Genomic DNA, 25,149 nt, shown 5'->3' with positions numbered 1-25,149 from the left:
TAGACAGGTGTAGGTAGGTAGGTAGACAGGTGTAGGTAGGTAGGTAGGTAGACAGGTGTAGGTAGGTAGGTAGACAGGTGTAGGTGTAGGTAGGTAGACAGGTGTAGGTAGGTAGGTAGACAGGTGTAGGTAGGTAGGTAGACAGGTGTAGGTGGGTAGGTAGACAGGTGTAGGTGGGTAGGTAGACAGGTGTAGGTGTAGGTAGGTAGACAGGTGTAGGTGTAGGTAGGTAGACAGGTGTAGGTGTAGGTAGGTAGACAGGTGTAGGTGTAGGTAGGTAGACAGGTATAGGTAGGTAGACAGGTGTAGGTAGGTAGGTAGACAGGTGTAGGTAGGTAGGTAGACAGGTGTAGGTGTAGGTAGGTAGACAGGTGTAGGTGTAGGTAGTTAGACAGGTGTAGGTAGGTAGACAGGTGTAGGTAGGTAGACAGGTGTAGGTAGGTAGGTAGACAGGTGTAGGTAGGTAGGTAGACAGGTGTAGGTAGGTAGGTAGACAGGTGTAGGTGTAGGTAGGTAGAAAGGTGTAGGTGTAGGTAGATAGACAGGTGTAGCTGTAGGTAGACAGGTGTAGGTAGGTAGACAGGTGTAGGTAGGTAGGTAGACAGGTGTAGGTAGGTAGGTAGACAGGTGTAGGTAGGTAGGTAGACAGGTGTAGGTGTAGGTAGGTAGACAGGTGTAGGTGTAGGTAGACAGGTGTAGGTAGGTAGGTAGACAGGTGTAGGTAGGTAGGTAGACAGGTGTAGGTAGGTAGGTAGACAGGTGTAGGTAGGTAGGTAGACAGGTGTAGGTAGGTAGGTAGACAGGTGTAGGTGTAGGTAGGTAGACAGGTGTAGGTAGGTAGGTAGACAGGTGTAGGTAGGTAGACAGGTGTAGGTAGGTAGGTAGACAGGTGTAGGTAGGTAGGTAGACAGGTGTAGGTGTAGGTAGGTAGACAGGTGTAGGTAGGTAGGTAGACAGGTGTAGGTAGGTAGACAGGTGTAGGTAGGTAGGCAGACAGGTGTAGGTAGGTAGGTAGACAGGTGTAGGTAGGTAGGTAGACAGGTGTAGGTAGGTAGACAGGTGTAGGTAAGTAGGTAGACAGGTGTAGGTAGGTAGGTAGACAGGTGTAGGTGTAGGTAGGTAGACAGGTGTAGGTGTAGGTAGACAGGTGTAGGTAGGTAGACAGGTGTAGATAGGTAGACAGGTGTAGGTAGGTAGGTAGACAGGTGTAGGTAGGTAGGTAGACAGGTGTAGGTAGGTAGACAGGTGTAGGTAGGTAGGTAGACAGGTGTAGGTGTAGGTAGATAGACAGGTGTAGGTGTAGGTAGACAGGTGTAGGTAGGTAGACAGGTGTAGGTAGGTAGGTAGACAGGTGTAGGTAGGTAGGTAGACAGGTGTAGGTAGGTAGGTAGACAGGTGTAGGTGTAGGTAGGTAGACAGGTGTAGGTGTAGGTAGACAGGTGTAGGTAGGTAGGTAGACAGGTGTAGGTAGGTAGGTAGACAGGTGTAGGTAGGTAGGTAGACAGGTGTAGGTAGGTAGGTAGACAGGTGTAGGTAGGTAGGTAGACAGGTGTAGGTAGGTAGGTAGACAGGTGTAGGTAGGTAGGTAGACAGGTGTAGGTGTAGGTAGGTAGACAGGTGTAGGTAGGTAGGTAGACAGGTGTAGGTAGGTAGACAGGTGTAGGTAGGTAGGTAGACAGGTGTAGGTAGGTAGGTAGACAGGTGTAGGTAGGTAGGTAGACAGGTGTAGGTGTAGGTAGGTAGACAGGTGTAGGTAGGTAGGTAGACAGGTGTAGGTAGGTAGACAGGTGTAGGTAGGTAGGTAGACAGGTGTAGGTAGGTAGGTAGACAGGTGTAGGTAGGTAGGTAGACAGGTGTAGGTAGGTAGACAGGTGTAGGTAGGTAGGTAGACAGGTGTAGGTAGGTAGGTAGACAGGTGTAGGTGTAGGTAGGTAGACAGGTGTAGGTGTAGGTAGACAGGTGTAGGTAGGTAGACAGGTGTAGGTAGGTAGGTAGACAGGTGTAGGTAGGTAGGTAGACAGGTGTAGGTAGGTAGACAGGTGTAGGTAGGTAGGTAGACAGGTGTAGGTAGGTAGGTAGACAGGTGTAGGTGTAGGTAGACAGGTGTAGGTAGGTAGACAGGTGTAGGTAGGTAGACAGGTGTAGGTAGGTAGGTAGACAGGTGTAGGTAGGTAGGTAGACAGGTGTAGGTAGGTAGACAGGTGTAGGTAGGTAGGTAGACAGGTGTAGGTAGGTAGGTAGACAGGTGTAGGTAGGTAGACAGGTGTAAGTAGGTAGGTAGACAGGTGTAGGTGTAGGTAGGTAGACAGGTGTAGGCAGGTGTAGGTAGACAGGTGTAGGTAGGTAGGTAGACAGGTGTAGGTAGGTAGGTAGACAGGTGTAGGTAGGTAGACAGGTGTAGGTAGGTAGGTAGACAGGTGTAGGTAGGTAGGTAGACAGGTGTAGGTAGGTAGACAGGTGTAAGTAGGTAGGCAGGTAGTATTTTCCTACTTCGTCCACTAGGTGGTAATTGTTCCACAACTTTCACATACAGTGTCTCTCTCCTACCATAGAGGTGCTGTATGGCCTTCCTGTCCATCCAGTTGATCTCGAAGCCTGATTCCTGGGGCAGGTAACTGGGTTGCATAATGGAGCCAGTACTGTAGACGTGAGGCAGGCCCAGGACGTGGCCTATCTCATGCACTGCCACCTGACGGGTGGAAAAACAACGGTAGAATTCAGGGTTAATTACAGTTGACTAATTTACAGGAGCAATTAGGGGTAAGTACCTTGCTCAAGGTCACACCGACAGATTTTTTCACCTTGTCGACTTGGGGACTCAAACCATAAACTTTTCAGTTACTGGCCCAACCACTAGGCTACCTGATAGTGCCCACTCAGCCATGACATTTAACCACTAGGCTACCTGATAGTTCTCACTCAGCCCTGACATCTAACCACTAGGCTACCTGATAGTTCTCACTCAGCCCTGACATCTAACCACTAGGCTACCTGATAGTTCTCACTCAGCCCTGACAGTTAACCACTAGGCTACCTGATAGTTCTCACTCAGCCCTGACATCTAACCACTAGGCTACCTGTCTCCTACCTGATAGTGCTCACTCAGCCCTGACATCTAACCACTAGGCTACCTGATAGTTCTCACTCAGCCCTGACAGTTAACCACTAGGCTACCTGATAGTTCTCACTCAGCCCTGACAGTTAACCACTAGGCTACCTGATAGTGCTCACTCAGCCCTGACAGTTAACCACTAGGCTACCTGTCTCCTACCTGATAGTTCTCACTCAGCCCTGACAGTTAACCACTAGGCTACCTGATAGTTCTCACTCAGCCCTGACAGTTAACCACTAGGCTACCTGTCTCCTACCTGATAGTGCTCACTCAGCCCTGAGGTTTTCTGGGTTTTCTAATATTTACATAAATGTAGTTTGTCTTATAAATGAACGCAGGGAAGGCAGGCAGGTACAACACAAATCACAAGTCCATCAGATATTACAGATAACCATCAGAATCAAAACATCCTGTCCCACACTCACTTTGAGCAGGCTGATCCCACTGCCAGTGTTCGGTGCAGTAAAATGTTCATCGTCATCAAAGTGAATGTCTCCCAGGAACCAGGCGTGAGCAAACTCTCGGCCAGTACCATCGAACTTCTGGTTGCATCCCAAGTGTCTCCCTGCACGGTTGAAACACAACGAAAAGGACACACTATCTATCGTCATTGCCTCTACTAAATGTAAAGATATATATTTTTTTTTAAAGACCGATTTTCAGGGAAGATATCGTCAAATGAAAGCCTGGTCCGTGATCTGTTTGTGCTGCCCTACCAGCTGGCAACAAGACAGCATATACAGGTCTGGGACCAGGCTAGAATAGATGCAATTTGTTCATAACATTCAATTCAACCCAAATACACAGGTAATATTGTCTAAACCAAGGGATGTGAGACAAGACTGGGTACCAGTCTGTTTTTGCTAACATTCCAGTCCTTGTACTCTGTGTCATTGCATTACAGGGACTGGTAAGAATAGGTATGTTAGCAGAAATGGACTGGTACCCAGGCTAATACGAGACCCACCTGTACCAAAACCCAGGCTGATGTCTACAAACTCCAGGGGAGAGGACGTGTCCTCTACAAACTCCAGAGGACACACCTCGCTCCACATCCTGAAGGCCAGGCTGATGATATGCCTCTGGTCCTGTATGGTCAGCTGACTGCTGTAACCCTCCCCTAGAAATTATTTTTAAAAGATATGCGAAGAAAAATATATAAAAAGATATATACAAGGGACTCGACAGGACAAAGACGTCTGACTGCTACGCCATCTTGGATTCTAAAATGTAATCCTCCCCTATCAGCCTCATAGTAATCCTCCCCGATCAGCCTCATAGTAACCCTCACCTATCAGCCTCATAGTAACCCTCACCTATCAGCCTCATAGTAACCCTCACCTATCAGCCTCAAAGTAACCCTCACCTATCAGCGTCATAGTGCCCTCACCTATCAGCCTCATAGTAACCCTCACCTATCAGCCTCATAGTAACCCTCACCTATCAGCCTCATAGTAACCCTCACCTATCAGCGTCATAGTAACCCTCACCTATCAGCCTCATAGTAACCCTCACCTATCAGCCTCATAGTAACCCTGACCTATCAGCCTCATAGTAACCCTCACCTATCAGCCTCATAGTAACCCTCACCTATCAGCCTCATAGTAACCCTCACCTATCAGCCTCATAGTAACCCTCACCTATCAGCCGCATAGTAACCCTCACCTATCAGCCTCATAGTAACCCTCACCTATCAGCCTCATAGTAACCCTCACCTATCAGCCTCATAGTAACCCTCACCTATCAGCCTCATAGTAACCCTCACCTATCAGCGTCATAGTAACCCTCACCTATCAGCCTCATAGTAACCCTCACCTATCAGCCTCATAGTAACCCTCACCTATCAGCCTCATAGTAACCCTCACCTATCAGCCTCATAGTAACCCTCAACTATCAGCCTCATAGTAACCCTCACCTATCAGCCTCATAGTAACCCTCACCTATCAGCGTCATAGTAACCCTCACCTATCAGCCTCATAGTAACCCTCACCTATCAGCCTCATAGTAACCCTCACCTATCAGCCTCATAGTAACCCTCACCTATCAGCCTCATATTAACCCTTACCTATCAGCCTCATATTAACCCTTACCTATCAGCCTCATAGTAACCCTCACCTATCAGCCTCATAGTAACCCTCACCTATCAGCCTAATATGAACCCTTACCTATCAGCCTCATAGTAACCCTCACCTATCAGCCTCATAGTAACCCTCACCTATCAGCCTCATAGTAACTCTCACCTATCAGCCTCCACTTCAGCACCATTTTGGAGAATGCCATGTTTCCCCATGCACGTTTCCCCACATGTCTCTTCTGCCTCCGCTTAGACAGCAGTGAGGCCATGCGGATCTGATGCTGATGAGGTCTGTCATTAGCAGTGGTAGGAGGAGGGCTCTGATGAGGTCTGTCATTAGCAGTGGTAGGAGGAGGGCTCTGATGAGGTCTGTCAGTAGCAGTGGTAGGACGAGGGTTCCGATGAGGTCTGTCAGTAGCAGTGGTAGGAAGAGGGTTCCGATGAGGTCTGTCATTAGCAGTGGTAGGAGGAGGGCTCTGACGCTGATGAGGTCTGTCAGTAGCAGTGGTAGGAGGGCTCTGACGGTGATGAGGTCTGTCAGTAGCAGTGGTAGGAGGAGGGTTCTGACGCTGATGAGGTCTATCAGTAGCAGTGGTAGGAGGGCTCTGACGCTGATGAGGTCTGTCAGTAGCAGTGGTAGGAGGAGGGTTCTGACGCTGATGAGGTCTGTCAGTAGCAGTGGTAGGAGGAGGGTTCTGACGCTGATGAGGTCTGTCAGTAGCAGTGGTAGGAGGAGAGCTCTGACTCTGATGAGGTCTGTCAGTAGCAGTGGTAGGAGGAGGGCTCTGATGAGGTCTGTCAGTTGCAGTTGGAGGAAGAGGGCTCTGATGAGGTCTATAAGTAGCAGTGGTAGGAGGAGGACTCTGATGAGGTCTATCAGTAGCAGTGGTAGGAGGAGGGCTCCGATGAGGTCTGTCAGTAAAAGTGGTAGGAGGAGGGCTCTGATGAGGTCTATCAGTAGCGGTGGTAGGAGGAGGACTCTGATGAGGTCTATCAGTAGCAGTGGTAGGAGGAGGGCTCCGATGAGGTCTGTCAGTAGCAGTGGTAGGAGGAGGGCTCTGATGAGGTCTGTCAGTAGCAGTGGTAGGAGGAGGGCTCTGATGAGGTCTGTCAGTAGAAGTGGTAGGAGGAGGGCTCTGATGAGGTCTGTCAGTAGCAGTGGTAGGAGGAGGGCTCTGATGAGGTCTGTCAGTAGCAGTGGTAGGAGGAGGGCTCTGATGAGGTCTGTCAGTAGCAGTTGGAGGAAGAGGGCTCTGATGAGGTCTGTCAGTAGCAGTGGTAGGAAGAGGGCTCTGATGAGGTCTGTCAGTAGCAGTGGTAGGAGGAGGGCTCTGATGAGGTCTGTCAGTAGAAGTGGTAGGAGGAGGGCTCTGATGAGGTCTATCAGTAGCAGTGGTAGGAGGAGGGCTCTGATGAGGTCTGTCAGTAGCAGTGGCAGGAGGAGGACTCTGATGAGGTCTGTCAGTAGCAGTGGTAGGAAGAGGGCTCTGATGAGGTCTGTCAGTAGCAGTGGTAGGAGGGCTCTGATGAGGTCTATCAGTAGCAGTGGTAGGAGGAGGGCTCTGATGAGGTCTGTCAGTAGAAGTGGCAGGAGGAGGACTCTGATGAGGTCTGTCAGTAGCAGTGGCAGGAGGAGGACTCTGATGAGGTCTATCAGTAGCAGTGGTAGGAGGAGGGCTCTGATGAGGTCTATCAGTAGCAGTGGTAGGAAGAGGGCTCTGATGAGGTCTATCAGTAGCAGTGGTAGGAGGAGGGCTCTGATGAGGTCTGTCAGTAAAAGTGGTAGGAGGAGGGCTCTGATGAGGTCTATCAGTAGCAGTGGTAGGAAGAGGACTCTGATGAGGTCTATCAGTAGCAGTGGTAGGAAGAGGGCTCTGATGAGGTCTGTCATTAGCAGTGGTAGGAGGAGGGCTCTGATGAGGTCTGTCAGTAGCAGTGGTAGGAGGAGGGCTCCGATGAGGTCTGTCAGTCGCAGTGGCATGAGGAGGACTCTGATGAGGTCTATCAGTAGCAGTGGTAGGAGGAGGGGTCTGATGAGGTCTGTCAGTAGCATTGGTAGGAGGAGGACTCTGATGAGGTCTATCCGTAGCAGTGGTAGGAGGAGGGTTCTGGCTCTGATGAGGTCTATCAGTAGCAGTGGTAGGAGGAGGGCTCCGATGAGGTCTGTCAGTAGCAGTGGTAGGAAGAGGGTTCCAATGAGGTCTGTCAGTAGCAGTGGTAGGAGGAGGGCTCTGATGAGGTCTGTCAGTAGAAGTGGTAGGAGGAGGGCTCTGATGAGGTCTATCAGTAGCATTGGTAGGAGGAGGACTCTGATGAGGTCTATCAGTAGCAGTGGTAGGAGGAGGGTTCTGGCTCTGATGAGGTCTATCAGTAGCAGTGGTAGGAGGAGGGCTCCGATGAGGTCTGTCAGTAGCAGTGGTAGGAAGAGGGTTCCAATGAGGTCTGTCAGTAGCAGTGGTAGGAGGAGGGCTCTGATGAGGTCTGTCAGTAGAAGTGGTAGGAGGAGGGCTCTGATGAGGTCTATCAGTAGCAGTGGTAAGAGGAGGGCTCTGATGAGGTCTGTCAGTAGCAGTGGCAGGAGGAGGACTCTGATGAGGTCTGTCAGTAGCAGTGGTAGGAAGAGGGCTCTGATGAGGTCTGTCAGTAGCAGTGGTAGGAGGGCTCTGATGAGGTCTATCAGTAGCAGTGGTAGGAGGAGGGCTCTGATGAGGTCTGTCAGTAGCAGTGGCAGGAGGAGGACTCTGATGAGGTCTGTCAGTAGCAATGGTAGGAAGAGGGGTCTGATGAGGTCTATCAGTAGCAGTGGTAGGAAGAGGGCTCTGATGAGGTCTGTCAGTAGCAGTGGTAGGAAGAGGGCTCTGATGAGGTCTGTCAGTAGCAGTGGTAGGGTTGTTCACTGTGTGACTGTGTGTGTTGCTGTTATTCCCTGTGTTGTTTATAGCAGAACCATTGAGAGTATCACCTACTGGGTCATAATATTCTGTTGTGCTACTGGCAGATATGTCATCTTTGTAGGTACTAATAGTGCTATTAAAAATGTCACTGAATGTATTGTCAGTCTCTGTATAGTTTCCATCAGTGCCATTAGAAAGGTCAGTGAATATGCTAATGTCCCCTGTGTAATTAGTAGCAGAGCCATTTAAAACACCACTGAATGTTTTGTTAGAGTATTCTGAGGTGTCTGTGTTCTTAGTTAGCGAGGTGTCTGTGTTCATAGTTAGCGAGGTGTCTGTGTTCTTAGTTAGCGAGGTGGCTGTGTTCTTAGTTAGCGAGGTGGCTGTGTTCTTAGTTAGCGAGGTGTCTGTGTTCATAGTTAGCGAGGTGTCTGTGTTCTTAGTTAGCGAGGTGTCTGTGTTCTTAGTTAGCGAGGTGTCTGTGTTCTTAGTTAGCGAGGTGTCTGTGTTCTTAGTTAGCGAGGTGTCTGTGTTCTTAGTTAGCGAGGTGGCTGTGTTCTTAGTTAGCGAGGTGGCTGTGTTCTTAGTTAGCGAGGTGGCTGTGTTCTTAGTTAGCGAGGTGTCTGTGTTCTTAGTTAGCGAGGTGGCTGTGTTCTTAGTTAGCGAGGTGGCTGTGTTCTTAGTTAGCGAGGTGTCTGTGTTCTTAGTTAGCGAGGTGGCTGTGTTCTTAGTTAGCGAGGTGTCTGTGTTCTTAGTTAGCGAGGTGTCTGTGTTCTTAGTTAGCGAGTTGTCTGTGTTCTTAGTTAGCGAGGTGTCTGTGTTCTTAGTTAGCGAGGTGTCTGTGTTCTTAGTTAGCGAGGTGTCTGTGTTCTTAGTTAGCGAGGTGGCTGTGTTCTTAGTTAGCGAGGTGGCTGTGTTCTTAGTTAGCGAGGTGTCTGTGTTCTTAGTTAGCGAGGTGTCTGTGTTGATTCCAAGTGCTGAGTTGGTGGAGTTGTGTACTTCATCAGTAGCATCATCAGTCTCCTTATCCGGGACCCCACATCTAGGCTTGTTCATGGCAGCCTTGGTGGCGTCATCAAACAGCCCTGTGACAGACAAGCCGGACACCATCTGGAACTCTCTGAGAGCTGAGATGAAGGCTTGGCTTTCAGTGGGATTTGGAGAGTCTTCATCATCATCGCCATCATCAGTCTCTGCACGTGACAACGATGAGTCTCCCTCCTGTATCCCAGATAGGTCTTCCTCGCCAGGAAAGTCTTCATCGTTAGAAATGCCTGTTGATTCTTCAAACTGGAGCTCCTCCCAGTTCACTGGTCTTATGAAGCCATACCTTGAGAGAAAGAGCTGGAAATGGCATGTGGTTAAAACAGCTTGTAGAACAAACACCTCTAGAACATCCTACAGGTAATGGTGTAATAACCTAGTCTGGGTACCAGTCCTCTAGTCTGGGTACCAGTCCTCTAGTCTAGGTACCAGTCCTCTAGTCTGGGTTCCAGTCTGTTTAGATAACATTCCTCTAGTCTGGGTACCAGTCCTCTAGTCTGGGTACCAGTCCTCTAGTCTGGGTTCCAGTCTGTTTAGATAGCATTCCACTAGTCTGGGTACCAGTACTCTAGTCTGGGTACCAGTCCTCTAGTCTGGGTACCAGTCCTCTAGTCTGGGTACCAGTCTGTTTAGATAACATTCCACTAGTCTGGGTAACAGTCCTCTAGTCTGGGTACCAGTCCTCTAGTCTGGGTACCAGTCTGTTTAGATAACATTCCTCTAGTCTGGGTACCAGTCCTCTAGTCTGGGTACCAGTCCTCTAGTCTGGGTACCAGTCCTCTAGTCTGGGTACCAGTCTGTTTAGATAACATTCCTCTAGTCTGGGTACCAGTCCTCTAGTCTGGGTACCAGTCCTCTAGTCTGGGTACCAGTCCTCTAGCCTGGGTACCAGTCCTCTAGTCTGGGTACCAGTCCTCTAGTCTGGGTACCAGTCTGTTTAGATAACATTCCACTAGTCTGGGTACCAGTCCTCTAGCCTGGGTACCATTCCTCTAGTCTGGGTACCAGTCCTCTAGTCTGGGTACCAGTCTGTTTAGATAACATTCCTCTAGTCTGGGTACCAGTCCTCTAGTCTGGGTACCAGTCCTCTAGTCTGGGTACCAGTCCTCTAGTCTGGGTACCAGTCTGTTTAGATAACATTCCACTAGTCTGGGTACCAGTCTGTTTAGATAACATTCCTCTAGTCTGGGTACCAGTCCTCTAGTCTGGGTACCAGTCCTCTAGCCTGGGTACCAGTCCTCTAGTCTGGGTACCAGTCCTCTAGTCTGGGTACCAGTCTGTTTAGATAACATTCCTCTAGTCTGGGTACCAGTCCTCTAGTCTGGGTACCAGTCTGTTTAGATAACATTCCTCTAGTCTGGGTACCAGTCCTCTAGTCTGGGTACCAGTCCTCTAGTCTGGGTACCAGTCTGTTTAGATAACATTCCACTAGTCTGGGTACCAGTCCTCTAGTCTGGGTACCAGTCCTCTAGTCTGGGTACCAGTCCTCTAGTCTGGGTACCAGTCCTCTAGTCTGGGTACCAGTCCTCTAGTCTGGGTACCACTATGTTTAGATAACATTCCACTAGTCTGGTTACCACTATGTTTAGATAACATTCCACTAGTCTGGGTACCAGTCCTCTAGTCTGGGTACCAGTCTGTTTAGATAACATTCCTCTAGTCTGGGTACCAGTCCTCTAGTCTGGGTACCAGTCCACTAGTCTGGGTACCAGTCCTCTAGTCTGGGTACCAGTCCTCTAGTCTGGGTACCAGTCCTCTAGTCTGGGTACCAGTCTGTTTAGATAACATTCCACTAGTCTGGGTACCAGTCCTCTAGTCTGGGTACCAGTCCTCTAGTCTGGGTACCAGTCCTCTAGTCTGGGTACCAGTCCTCTAGTCTGGGTACCAGTCCTCTAGTCTGGGTACCAGTCCTCTAGTCTGGGTACCAGTCCTCTAGTCTGGGTACCAGTCTGTTTAGATAACATTCCTCTAGTCTGGGTACCAGTCCTCTAGTCTGGGTACCAGTCCTCTAGTCTGGGTACCAGTCCTCTAGTCTGGGTACCAGTCTGTTTAGATAACATTCCTCTAGTCTGGGTACCAGTCTGTTTAGATAACATTCCTCTAGTCTGGGTACCAGTCCTCTAGTCTGGGTACCAGTCCTCTAGTCTGGGTACCAGTCCTCTAGTCTGGGTACCAGTCCTCTAGTCTGGGTACCAGTCTGTTTAGATAACATTCCTCTAGTCTGGGTACCAGTCCTCTAGTCTGGGTACCAGTCTGTTTAGATAACATTCCTCTAGTCTGGGTACCAGTCCTCTAGTCTGGGTACCAGTCCTCTAGTCTGGGTACCAGTCCTCTAGTCTGGGTACCAGTCTGTTTAGATAACATTCCACTAGTCTGGGTACCAGTCCTCTAGTCTGGGTACGAGTCTGTTTAGATAACATTCCTCTAGTCTGGGTACCAGTCCTCTAGTCTGGGTACCAGTCCTCTAGTCTGGGTACCAGTCCTCTAGTCTGGGTACCAGTCCTCTAGTCTGGGTACCAGTCCTCTAGTCTGGGTACCAGTCTGTTTAGATAACATTCCACTAGTCTGGTTACCACTATGTTTAGATAACATTCCACAAGTCTGGGTACCAGTCCTCTAGTCTGGGTACCAGTCCTCTAGTCTGGGTACCAGTCCTCTAGTCTGGGTACCAGTCTGTTTAGATAACATTCCACTAGTCTGGGTACCAGTCCTCTAGTCTGGGTACCAGTCCTCTAGTCTGGGTACCAGTCCTCTAGTCTGGGTACCAGTCTGTTTAGATAACATTCCTCTAGTCTGGGTACCAGTCCTCTAGTCTGGGTACCAGTCCTCTAGTCTGGGTACCAGTCTGTTTAGATAACAGTCCTCTAGTCTGGGTACCAGTCCTCTAGGCTGGGTACCAGTCCTCTAGTCTGGGTACCAGTCCTCTAGTCTGGGTACCAGTCCTCTAGTCTGGGAACCAGTCTGTTTAGATAACATTCCTCTAGTCTGGGTACCAGTCCTCTAGTCTGGGTACCAGTCCTCTAGTCTGGGTACCAGTCTGTTTAGATAACATTCCACTAGTCTGGGTACCAGTCCTCTAGTCTGGGTACCAGTCCTCTAGTATGGGTACCAGTCCTCTAGTCTGGGTACCAGTCCTCTAGTCTGGGTACCAGTCTGTTTAGATAACATTCCACTAGTCTGGTTACCACTATGTTTAGATAACATTCCACTAGTCTGGGTACCAGTCCTCTAGTCTGGGTACCAGTCCTCTAGTCTGGGTACCAGTCCTCTAGTCTGGGTACCAGTCTGTTTAGATAACATTCCACTAGTCTGGGTACCAGTCCTCTAGTCTGGGTACCAGTCCTCTAGTCTGGGTACCAGTCTTCTAGTCTGGGTACCAGTCTGTTTAGATAACATTCCACTAGTCTGGGTACCAGTCCTCTAGTCTGGTTACCAGTCCTCTAGTCTGGGTACCAGTCTGTTTAGATAACATTCCACTAGTCTGGGTACCAGTCCTCTAGTCTGGGTACCAGTCCTCTAGTCTGGGTACCAGTCCTCTAGTCTGGGTACCAGTCTGTTTAGATAAAATTCCTCTAGTCTGGGTACCAGTCCTCTAGTCTGGGTACCAGTCCTCTAGTCTGGGTACCAGTCTGTTTAGATAACATTCCTCTAGTCTGGGTACCAGTCCTCTAGTCTGGGTACCAGTCCTCCAGTCTGGGTACCAGTCTGTTTAGATAACATTCCTCTAGTCTGGATACCAGTCCTCTAGTCTGGGTACCAGTCCTCTAGTCTGGGTACCAGTCTGTTTAGATAACATTCCTCTAGTCTGGGTACCAGTCTGTTTAGATAACATTCCACTAGTCTGGGTACCAGTCCTCTAGTCTGGGTACCAGTCCTCTAGTCTGGGTACCAGTCCTCTAGTCTGGGTACCAGTCCTCTAGTCTGGGTACCAGTCTGTTTAGATAACATTCCTCTAGTCTGGTTACCAGTCTGTTTAGATAACATTCCACTAGTCTGGGTACCAGTCCTCTAGTCTGGGTACCAGTCCTCTAGTCTGGGTACCAGTCCTCTAGTCTGGTTACCACTATGTTTAGATAACATTCCACTAGTCTGGGTACCACTATGTTTAGATAACATTCCACTAGTCTGGTTACCACTATGTTTAGATAACATTCCACTAGTCTGGGTACCAGTCCTCTAGTCTGGGTACCAGTCCTCTAGTCTGGGTACCAGTCTGTTTAGATAACATTCCTCTAGTCTGGGTACCAGTCCTCTAGTCTGGGTACCAGTCTGTTTAGATAACATTCCTCTAGTCTGGGTACCAGTCCTCTAGTCTGGTTACCAGTCCTCTAGTCTGGGTACCAGTCCAATAGTCTGGGTACCAGTCCTCTAGTCTGGGTACCAGTCCTCTAGTCTGGGTACCAGTCTGTTTAGATAACATTCCTCTAGTCTAGGTACCAGTCCTCTAGTCTGGGTACCAGTCCTCTAGTCTGGGTACCAGTCCTCTAGTCTGGGTACCAGTCCTCTAGTCTGGGTACCAGTCCTCTAGTCTGGGTACCAGTCTGTTTAGATAACATTCCTCTAGTCTGGGTACCAGTCCTCTAGTCTGGGTACCAGTCCTCTAGTCTGGGTACCAGTCCTCTAGTCTGGGTACCAGTCCTCTAGTCTGGGTACCAGTCCTCTAGTCTGGGTACCAGTCCTCTAGTCTGGGTACCAGTCTGTTTAGATAACATTCCTCTAGTCTGGGTACCAGTCTGTTTAGATAACATTCCTCTAGTCTGGGTACCAGTCCTCTAGTCTGGGTACCAGTCTGTTTAGATAACATTCCTCTAGTCTGGGTACCAGTCCTCTAGTCTGGGTACCAGTCCTCTAGTCTGGGTACCAGTCCTCTAGTCTGGGTACCAGTCCTCTAGTCTGGGTACCAGTCTGTTTAGATAACATTCCTCTAGTCTGGGTACCAGTCCTCTAGTCTGGGTACCAGTCCTCTAGTCTGGGTAACAGTCCTCTAGTCTGGGTACCAGTCCTCTAGCCTGGGTACCAGTCTGTTTAGATAACATTCCTCTAGTCTGGTTACCAGTCCTCTAGTCTGGGTACCAGTCTGTTTAGATAACATTCCACTAGTCTGGGTACCAGTCCTCTAGTCTGGGTACCAGTCCTCTAGTCTGGGTACCAGTCCTCCAGTCTGGGTACCAGTCTGTTTAGATAACATTCCACTAGTCTGGGTACCAGTCCTCTAGTCTGGGTACCAGTCCTCTAGTCTGGGTAACAGTCCTCTAGTCTGGGTACCAGTCCTCCAGTCTGGGTACCAGTCCTCTAGTCTGGGTACCAGTCCTCTAGTCTGGGTAACAGTCCTCTAGTCTGGGTACCAGTCCTCTAGTCTGGGTACCAGTCTGTTTAGATAACATTCCTCTAGTCTGGGTACCAGTCCTCTAGTCTGGGTACCAGTCCTCTAGTCTGGGTACCAGTCTGTTTAGATAATATTCCTCTAGTCTGGGTACCAGTCTGTTTAGATAACATTCCTCTAGTCTGGGTACCAGTCCTCTAGTCTGGGTACCAGTCCTCTAGTCTCGGTACCAGTCTGTTTAGATAACATTCCTCTAGTCTGGGTACCAGTCCTCTAGTCTGGGTACCAGTCCTCTAGTCTGGGTACCAGTCCTCTAGTCTGGGTACCAGTCCTCTAGTCTGGGTACCAGTCCTCTAGTCTGGGTACCAGTCTGTTTAGATAACATTCCACTAGTCTGGGTACCAGTCCTCTAGTCTGGGTACCAGTCCTCTAGTCTGGGTACCAGTCCTCTAGTCTGGTTACCAGTCTGTTTAGATAACATTCCACTAGTCTGGGTACCAGTCCTCTAGTCTGGGTACCAGTCTGTTTAGATAACATTCCTCTAGTCTGGGTACCAGTCCTCTAGTCTGGGTACCAGTCCTTTAGTCTGGGTACCAGTCCTCTAGTCTGGGTACCAGAGCTCTAGTCTGGGTACCAGTCCTCTAGTCTGGGTACCAGTCCTCTAGTCTGGGTACCAGTCCTCTAGTCTGGGTACCAGTCTGTTTAGATAACATTCCTCTAGTCTGGGTACCAGTCTGTTTAGATAACATTCCACTAGTCTGGGTACCAGTCCTCTAGTCTGGTTACCAGTCCTCTAGTCTGGGTACCAGTCCTCTAGTCTGGGTACCAGTCTGTTTAGATAACATTCCTCTAGTCTGGTTACCAGTCCTCTAGTCTGGGTACCAGTCTGTTTAGATAACATTCCACTAGTCTGGGTACCAGTCCTCTAGTCTGGGTACCAGTCCTCTAGTCTGGGTACCAGTCCTCCAGTCTGGGTACCAGTCTGTTTAGATAACATTCCACTAGTCTGGGTACCAGTCCTCTAGTCTGGGTACCAGTCCTCTAGTCTGGGTAACAGTCCTCTAGTCTGGGTACCAGTCCTCCAGTCTGGGTACCAGTCCTCTAGTCTAGGTACCAGTCCTCTAGTCTGGGTAACAGTCCTCTAGTCTGGGTACCAGTCCTCTAGTCTGGGTACCAGTCTGTTTAGATAACATTCCTCTAGTCTGGGTACCAGTCCTCTAGTCTGGGTACCAGTCCTCTAGTCTGGGTACCAGTCTGTTTATATAATATTCCTCTAGTCTGGGTACCAGTCTGTTTAGATAACATTCCTCTAGTCTGGGTACCAGTCCTCTAGTCTGGGTACCAGTCCTCTAGTCTCGGTACCAGTCTGTTTAGATAACATTCCTCTAGTCTGGGTACCAGTCCTCTAGTCTGGGTACCAGTCCTCTAGTCTGGGTACCAGTCCTCTAGTCTGGGTACCAGTCCTCTAGTCTGGGTACCAGTCTGTTTAGATAACATTCCACTAGTCTGGGTACCAGTCCTCTAGTCTGGGTACCAGTCCTCTAGTCTGGGTACCAGTCCTCTAGTCTGGTTACCAGTCTGTTTAGATAACATTCTACTAGTCTGGGTACCAGTCCTCTAGTCTGAGGACCAGTCTGTTTAGATAACATTCCTCTAGTCTGGGTACCAGTCCTCTAATCTGGGTACCAGTCCTCTAGTCTGGGTACCAGTCCTCTAGTCTGGGTACCAGTCCTCTAGTCTGGGTACCAGTCCTCTAGTCTGGGTAACAGTCCTCTAGTCTGGGTACCAGTCCTCTAGTCTGGGTACCAGTCCTCTAGTCTGGGTACCAGTCTGTTTAGATAACATTCCTCTAGTCTGGGTACCAGTCTGTTTAGATAACATTCCTCTAGTCTGGGTACCAGTCCTCTAGTCTGGGTACCAGTCCTCTAGTCTGGGTACCAGTCCTCTAGTCTGGGTACCAGTCCTCTAGTCTGGGTACCAGTCTGTTTAGATAACATTCCTCTAGTCTGGTTACCAGTCCTCTAGTCTGGGTACCAGTCCTCTAGTCTGGTTACCAGTCCTCTAGTCTGGTTACCAGTCCTCTAGTCTGGTTACCAGTCCTCTAGTCTGGGTACCAGTCCTCTAGTCTGGGTACCAGTCCTCTAGTCTGGGTACCAGTCTGTTTAGATAACATTCCTCTAGTCTGGTTACCAGTCTGTTTAGATAACATTCCACTAGTCTGGGTACCAGTCCTCTAGTCTGGGTACCAGTCCTCTAGTCTGGGTACCAGTCCTCTAGTCTGGGTACCAGTCCTCTAGTCTGGGTACCAGTCTGTTTAGATAACATTCCTCTAGTCTGGGTACCAGTCCTCTAGTCTGGGTACCAGTCCTCTAGTCTGGGTACCAGTCCTCTAGTCTGGGTACCAGTCCTCTAGTCTGGGTACCAGTCTGTTTAGATAACATTCCACTAGTCTGGCTACCAGTCTGTTTAGATAACATTCCTCTAGTCTGGCTACCAGTATGTTTAGATAATATTCCACTAGTCTGGGTACCAGTCCTCTAGTCTGGGTACCAGTCTGTTTAGATAACATTCCACTAGTCTGGCTACCAGTATGTTTAGATAATATTCCACTAGTCTGGCTACCAGTCTAGGATGATCTACTTCCTATCCAGATCTTGTCTTTTATTATCTATTATCTAAGTTGTCTACTTCCAACCCAGATCCAGAGGGTCTGATGCAGTCGCTAGAGGAGCTGGATTACCTCGCGGCATTGGACGACAATGGGAACCTATCAGAGATCGGGATCATAATCTCTGAGTTGCCATTGGACGCTCAGATGGCCAAGGCTCTGCTGGCGTCCTGTGAGTTTGATTGTGTGAACGAGGCGGTGACCATCGCAGCTATGCTATCAGGTATGTAGTTTCCACTCTTACAACCTTTGGCCCATTTTAGTTAAGATTTTATTTGATTCACTCAGGGTGGATTGCACCAACATGGATTAACTCAAACTGGGTTTAATCAAGGTTTATCTAGTGATGTTGTTGCATTGAACTTTAAACCTCGTTTTCAATAATCATAGTTCAATATATTCCTTCTTGTACACTAAATTTAATTTAGAACTCAAACCAAGATCAAATTTAATCTTGTTCCTCCATTGTTTTAAAAACGAATTTAAATTCAGTTTTGGGATTAAATCTAAACTGCCACTGGAGGAGCTTTAGATTCATCAAATATCAGGGTAAATCATTTTTATGTCCTTTATTTTCTTTATGATTAACAATTTTATCTCCTGTGGTTTATCATGCTCAACTATCCAGCTAAGTCATTTGACAGAAAAGTGCAATTAATTTCATCCTCAGCCTGAAGTGAAAAGTCACTTTGCTGGCTAGCCTGCAATGAGCAGTGCTGGTCTGTTTCCATAGAATTACAACATATTGCTATGGTGAATCCATTAGGACACCTGTCACTGATCATAGTTTAGTGATTTAACCTTAGATTAACTAATCCAGTTTTAAAATTAAGTGGTGTAACACTGATGAATTTTAAACCTAGATTTACTAAATCTAGTTTAGGTCTAATCTAAAATGGATTTAAACCATGTTGGTGCAGCACACCCTCCGTGTCTTGTAATGGGGTTAAACCCTCACGCTTATGTTTACATCCATAACGCCTTTATAACCGCTACTGAATATATTAGAATATCCATCATAAACAGTCTTAACCATTATGGACAACTTTATCGGCATCTCTGACCTTTTGAATGTATAATCTGCCAGACAGTATAATCTGCCATATGTTGAATAGCTGAACATCACATTTGCACCTAATAAAATACTGATCACTTGGAGAGAGAGAGAGAAATAAAGTTTTACCTCTGCAGTATCCTTGTCTGTTATGAACTCAGCCTGGTGAGAGGAGGAGATCTGTAGATCGGAATGATCCCGACTGTGGAAGAGTTTCTCTGCATCAGTGGAGCCAATGCTGGTCAACAATAATACATTTATCAGCTGGAGTAAAGTCAGCATCGTGGGTTGTTGCGGTGTGTCTTGACACGGGTCAGTTTGCTGGGGGGGGAGAGAGAGATAATGACCCACTGAAGAGCGAATCTTGTCCTCAACCAAAATATAAAGGCTCTTTTCCAAAGTTACGCCCTTTAACGTGACACACTTTGAAGTTTTACAGAGTATCGACACTTCAATAAAGTACATTTGACTCGCAATACGCACTTAGCTGTGAAAGGTAAACATCTCTTCTATTTAAAGCGGCTGCTAAATAAAATGTCGACCAAATGTGTGACTAACGCTTCACTGGTTACTAATGGATACTGGTTACTAATGGATACGGGGCGGTTTTAACTGTTGGCCTTTCATCTCCGACAGTCAAGGGCGGGAAAATAGCCACGCGACTCCCGCCCAGGAACAACACCTGTTTGGAACGCATGGCGCGCGTCTCTCCCCCCAGCTCGATTTATTGTTTTAAAAAAAACGACCATAAATAAATCAATTATCACCATTTCAACATATTGTTAAAGCCATGCACTAATTGTTCAATGTGTGCTCCTTTTTCATATATATATACACTGCTCAAAAAAATAAAGGGAACACTTAAACAACACAATGTAACTCCAAGTCAATCACACTTCTGTGAAATCAAACTGTCCACTTAGGAAGCAACACTGATTGACAATAAATTTCACATGCTGTTGTGCAAATGGAATAGACAAAAGGTTGAAATTATAGGCAATTAGCAAGACACCCCCAAAAAAGGAGTGATTCTGCAGGTGGTGACCACAGACCACTTCTCAGTTCCTATGCTTCCTGGCTGATGTTTTGGTCACTTTTGAATGCTGGCGGTGCTCTCACTCTAGTGGTAGCATGAGACGGAGTCTACAACCCACACAAGTGGCTCAGGTAGTGCAGTTCATCCAGGATGGCACATCAATGCGAGCTGTGGCAAGAAGGTTTGCTGTGTCTGTCAGCGTAGTGTCCAGAGCATGGAGGCGCTACCAGGAGACAGGCCAGTACATCAGGAGACGTGGAGGAGGCCATAGGAGGGCAACAACCCAGCAGCAGGACCGCTACCTCCGCCTTTGTGCAATAAGGTGCACTGCCAGCGCCCTGCAAAATGACCTCCAGCAGGCCACAAATGTGCATGTGTCTGCTCAAACGGTCAGAAACAGACTCCATGAGGGTGGTATGAGGGCCCGACGTCCACAGGTGGGGGTTGTGCTTACAGCCCAACACCGTGCAAGACGTTTGGCATTTGCCAGAGAACACCAAGAGTGGCAAATTCGCCACTGGCGCCCTGTGCTCTTCACAGATGAAAGCAGGTTCACACTGAGCACATGAGACAGACGTGACAGAGTCTGGAGACGCCGTGGAGAACGTTCTGCTGGCAGTGCACCTCCTTGCACAAAGGCGGAGGTAGAGGTCCTGCTGCTGGGTTGTTGCCCTCCTACGGCCTCCTCCACGTCTCCTGATGTACTGGCCTGTCTCCTGGTAGCACCTCCATGCTCTGGACACTACGCTGACAGACACAGCAAACCTTCTTGCCACAGCTTGCATTGATGTGCCATCCTGGATGAACTGCACTACCTGAGCCACTTGTGTGGGTTGTAGACTCCGTCTCATGCTACCACTAGAGTGAGAGCACCGCCAGCATTCAAAAGTGACCAAAACATCAGCCAGGAAGCATAGGAACTGAGAAGTGGTCACCACCTGTAGAATCACTCCTTTTTTGGGGGTGTCTTGCTAATTGCCTATAATTTCCACCTTTTGTCTATTCCATTTGCACAACAGCATGTGCAATTTATTGTCAATCAGTGTTGCTTCCTAAGTGGACAGTTTGATTTCACAGAAGTGTGATTGACTTGGAGTTACATTGTGTTGTTTAAGTGTTCCCTTAATTTTTTTGAGCAGTGTATATATATATCAATGTGTGCTCCTTTTTCATATATATATATATATATATATATATATATATATATATATATATATATATATATATATATATATATATATATATATATATATTTATTTAACCTTTATTTAACTAGGCAAGTCAGAATAAATTCTTATTTACAATGAAGGCCTACCGGGGAACAGCGGTTTAACTACCTTGTTCAGGGGCAGAAAGACAGATGTTTACCTTGTCAGCTGTCAGCTAGGGGATTAAACACTAACCACTAGGCTACCTGCCTAGTGTGGCACAATAAAATAATTGTCTCAATGTTTTACCATAAAAACAATACTTCCATCAGCTCAGTATATTCACAAGTTTATAAGAGCATGATTTGATACATTCAGTGTCAACAAATAGGCATAAAGCATTACAATATCTGGTGCACAACAACACATGACAATATAATAAATATACAGATGGTTAACGGGATCAAAATATGACATAAAAAAGCCACAAATAATAGCAAATACTTCACAGAGATAAATCAATCCCAAAGAATGCAATACCACAATCCATTTCACAGAGGTTGATTGAGAAAGTGATGGGGGGACGGATCACGTTTTCAGGTTGGTTTGTGGTCTGTCTCGTCAGTCTGTCACTGTAGAGCCTTTGCTATCCCTGTGGCTAGGTGCTCAGCTGTAGGTTTGTCTGCGGAGCAGCTGACCGATAGCCCCTCTGCTGTCATGGCATCTGCTGTGGTGGGTCCTATGGCTGCAAACTGGAAGACAACACAACATTAAGTTCAATTGTATTGGCAGTATAATAGCAATCACAAGCTCTAAGAAGATATCCACAGTCACTTAAAGTTACATCGGGGGAAAAAAAGGAATGTTTTTTTTTACCTTGATCTGCTTCAGTTGTTCACCTGACAGTCGTCTCACCGTTTCCAAACAAAACTTGACTCCCGACGGGCTGAAAAAAGCAATGCTGGCTGGAACACCCTGTGTGTGGACAGACCCCAAACCATGAGTGTATAACTGTTTCCGAACGATAACAACATCACAACGGATATACGGGACAGTGTTTTGAGGGGAAAAGTCCCGCTTGTTGACGCTTCCTGTACCTGCTCTGTAAAATAGTTCTTTAGGTTCTTCTCCAGGTCAGGATGTTGAGCTGTCTGATAAACCATCAGTGTGTCTAGAGGAACTCCTAAAAAAAACAAACGAACATGAAATGAATGTCACCTATGGTATTAGATACTACCTTGTATATAGTAGAGTATTCATGGGTATTAAAAAATATGAGTTATAATGCATTTAAGTAAGTCGTAATAAAGGAAACTTACCGTTTTCCCTCAGAGCAGTAGGTAAAACTTCTCTTTTAATGGAACCACAGGGGAAGAGAAGTGGTAATATATTGGTGTCCTCTCCTATATCGAGCCAGAATGTAGCTAATGTTAGCTAGCTCAATATAAAACACAATATGCAACAATTTCAAAGATTTTACTGAGTTACAGTTCATAAAACGAAATCAGTCAATTGAAATAAATTCATCTATGGATTTCACATAACTGGGAATACAGGTATGCATCTGTTGGTCGCAGATACCTTTAAAAGAAAAAGGTTAGTGGCGTGGATCAGAAAACCAGTCCGTATCTGGTGTGACCATCGTTTTCCTTATGCAGCACGACACATCTCCTTCACATAGAGTTGATCAGGATGTTGATTGTGGCTTGTTGAATGTTGTCCCACTCCTCTTCAATGGCTGTGCGAAGTTGCTGGATATTTGTGGGAACTGGAACTCGTTGTCGTACACGTCGATCCAGAGCATCCCAAACATGCTCAAACAGGTGACATGTGTGGTGAGTATGCAGTAGGCCGTGGAAGAACTGGGACATTTTCAGCTTCCAGGAAATGTGTACAGATCCTTGTGACATGGTGCTGTGCATTATCATGCTGAAACATGAGGTGATGTTGACTGATGAATGGCACGACAATGGACCTCAGGATCTCAACACGGTATCTCCCTGCATTCAAATTTCCATCGATAAAATGCAATTGTGTTCGTTGTCTGTATCTTATGCCTGCCCCATACCATAACCCCACCGCCACAATGGGGCACTCTGTTCACAACGTTGACATCAGCAAACTGCTCGCCCACACAACTCTGTCTGCCATCAGCCCGGTACAGTTGAAACCGGGATTCATCCTGAAGAGAACACTTCTCCAGCGTGCCAGTGGCCATCGAACGTGAGCATTTTCCCACTGAAGTCGATTATGACGCCAAACTGCAGTCAGGACAAGACCCTGGTGAGGATAACGTGCACGCAGATGAGCTTGTGAGGCCGGTTGGACGTACTGCCAAATTCTCTAAAACAACACTGGAGGCGGCTTATGGTAGAGAAATTAACATTAAATTATCTGGCAACAGCTCTGGTGGACATTCCTGCAGTCAGCATTCCTGCAGGCGGCAGGGTAGCCTAGTGGTTAGAGCGTTGGACTAGTAACCGAAAGGTTGCAAGTTCAAATCCCCGAGCTGACAAGGTACAAATCTGTCGTTCTGCCCCTGAACAGGCAGTTAACCCACTGTTCCTAGGCCGTCATTGAAAATAAGAATTTGTTCTTAACTGGCTTGCCTAGTTAAATAAAGGTAAAATAAAAAAATAAAATAAATAAATTGCACGTTCCCTCAAAACTTGAGACATCTGTGGCATTGTGCTGTGTGACAAAACTGGGTTTCCGTGGCAACGGAGAAATGTTCCCTAACAGGCAAGTAAACAAATGTGTGCACAAAATTTGAGAGAAATAAGCTTTTTGTGCATTTGGAAAATATCTAGGATCTTTTATTTCAACTCATGAAACGTGGGACCAACACTTTACATGTTGCGTTTATATTGTTGTTCGGTGTCGTTGCATTTAAAAAGGTAAATGACTGTCGTACGTTGAAGGATGAGGCGTGAGAGAACGTCTGCAGTCCCAGTGTCCTCTCCCAGGGGGACCAGACCTAGGTCTCCCACTACGGAAGAAAAACAGACAACTGATTACTGAAATACAATACCAAACAGAAATCTACTTTTCATCTTATGACATTAATACATTAGTAGTTTATATTAATATATTAGTAGTTTATATTAATACATTAGTAGTTTATATTAATACATTAGTAGTTTATATTAATACATTAGTAGTTTATATTAATATATTAGTAGTTTATATTAATATATTAGTAGTTTATATTAATACATTAGTAGTTTATGACATTAATACATTAGTAGTTTATATTAATACATTAGTAGTTTATGATATTAATACATTAGTAGTTTATATTAATATATTAGTAGTTTATATTAATACATTAGTAGTTTATATTAATATATTAGTAGTTTATATTAATACATTAGTAGTTTATGATATTAATACATTAGTAGTTTATGATATTAATACATTAGTAGTTTATATTAATACATTAGTAGTTTATATTAATACATGTAGTAGTTTATATTAATATATTAGTAGTTTATATTAATACATTAGTAGTTTATATTAATACATTAGTAGTTTATATTAATACATTAGTAGTTTATATTAATATATTAGTAGTTTATATTAATACATTAGTAGTTTATATTAATATATTAGTAGTTTATATTAATACATTAGTAGTTTATATTAATATATTAGTAGTTTATATTAATACATTAGTAGTTTATATTAATATATTAGTAGTTTATATTAATACATTAGTAGTTTATATTAATATATTAGTAGTTTATATTAATACATTAGTAGTTTATATTAATATATTAGTAGTTTATATTAATACATTAGTAGTTTATATTAATATATTAGTAGTTTATATTAATACATTAGTAGTTTATATTAATATATTAGTAGTTTATATTAATACATTAGTAGTTTATATTAATATATTAGTAGTTTATATTAATACATTAGTAGTTTATGACATTAATACATGTAGTAGTTTATGACATTAATACATGTAGTAGTTTATGACATTAATACATTAGTAGTTTATGACATTAATACATGTAGTAGTTTATGATATTAATACATTAGTAGTTTATGACATTAATACATGTAGTAGTTTATGATATTAATACATTAGTATTCATTATGACATTAATACATGTAGTAGTTTATGACATTAATACATTAGTATTCATTATGACATTAATACATTAGTAGTTTATATTAATACATTAGTAGTTTATATTAATACATTAGTAGTTTATGACATTAATACATTAGTAGTTTATGACATTAATACATTAGTATTCATTATGACATTAATACATTAGTATTCATTATGATATTAATAAATGTAGTAGTTTATGACATTAATACATTAGTATTCATTATGATATTAATAAATGTAGTAGTTTATGACATTAATACATTAGTAGTTTATGATATTAATAAATGTAGTAGTTTATGACATTAATACATATAGTAGTTTATGACATTAATACATTAGTAGTTTATGACATTAATACATTAGTATTCATTATGATATTAATACATTAGTAGTTTATGATATTAATAAATGTAGTAGTTTATGATATTAATAAATGTAGTAGTTTATGACATTAATACATTAGTAGTTTATGATATTAATACATTAGTATTCATTATGATATTAATAAATGTAGTAGTTTATGACATTAATACATTAGTAGTCATTATGCTACACAGGAATGAACACCCTATACAAAACGTGTTTTGTTGCAGGTAACAGTTCAACACAGTCAAACTTTAACGTTTCAGCTAACAGAACAACCCTGTAAATTCCTTCCCAATAATCA

The 25,149-nt window shown here is 45.3% G+C and overlaps 2 protein-coding genes across 4 annotated transcripts in view; both read right to left on the bottom strand.

Annotated features, from left to right (window-relative positions):
• Positions 1-2,449: 2,449 nt before the first annotated feature.
• LOC129842534 (mucin-2-like) lies at positions 2,450-19,349 on the bottom strand (the record flags this gene model as incomplete). Its single annotated transcript, XM_055911111.1, has 5 exons — positions 18,299-19,349; positions 5,353-9,424; positions 4,080-4,232; positions 3,538-3,677; positions 2,450-2,689 (listed from the first exon to the last, which is right to left on the bottom strand). Coding segments are annotated over exons 1-5 (4,941 nt in total), but the record flags the coding sequence as incomplete, so codon positions are not given.
• Positions 19,350-20,686: 1,337 nt separating this feature from the next.
• LOC129842527 (uroporphyrinogen-III synthase-like) overlaps positions 20,687-25,149 on the bottom strand; it is a 31,381-nt gene continuing 26,918 nt past the window's right edge. For 2 of the 3 annotated variants that reach the window (XM_055911104.1, XM_055911106.1), the window contains 5 exons: positions 23,268-23,342; positions 21,673-21,756; positions 21,451-21,536; positions 21,230-21,328; positions 20,687-21,105 (listed from right to left, as the gene is read on the bottom strand). In XM_055911104.1, coding sequence (XP_055767079.1) covers positions 20,983-21,105; positions 21,230-21,328; positions 21,451-21,536; positions 21,673-21,756; positions 23,268-23,342 — 467 coding nt within the window. In that variant the 3' untranslated portion in view covers positions 20,687-20,982. The remainder of the gene's footprint in view (positions 21,106-21,229; positions 21,329-21,450; positions 21,537-21,672; positions 21,757-23,267; positions 23,343-25,149) is intronic. The other variant, XM_055911105.1, reaches the window with a different exon arrangement.

The sequence above is a fragment of the Salvelinus fontinalis genome, unplaced genomic scaffold (assembly GCF_029448725.1).
Source record: "Salvelinus fontinalis isolate EN_2023a unplaced genomic scaffold, ASM2944872v1 scaffold_0048, whole genome shotgun sequence".
Taxonomy (NCBI): Eukaryota; Metazoa; Chordata; class Actinopteri; order Salmoniformes; family Salmonidae; genus Salvelinus; species Salvelinus fontinalis.
This window is presented reverse-complemented; position numbering and strand designations above follow the sequence as displayed.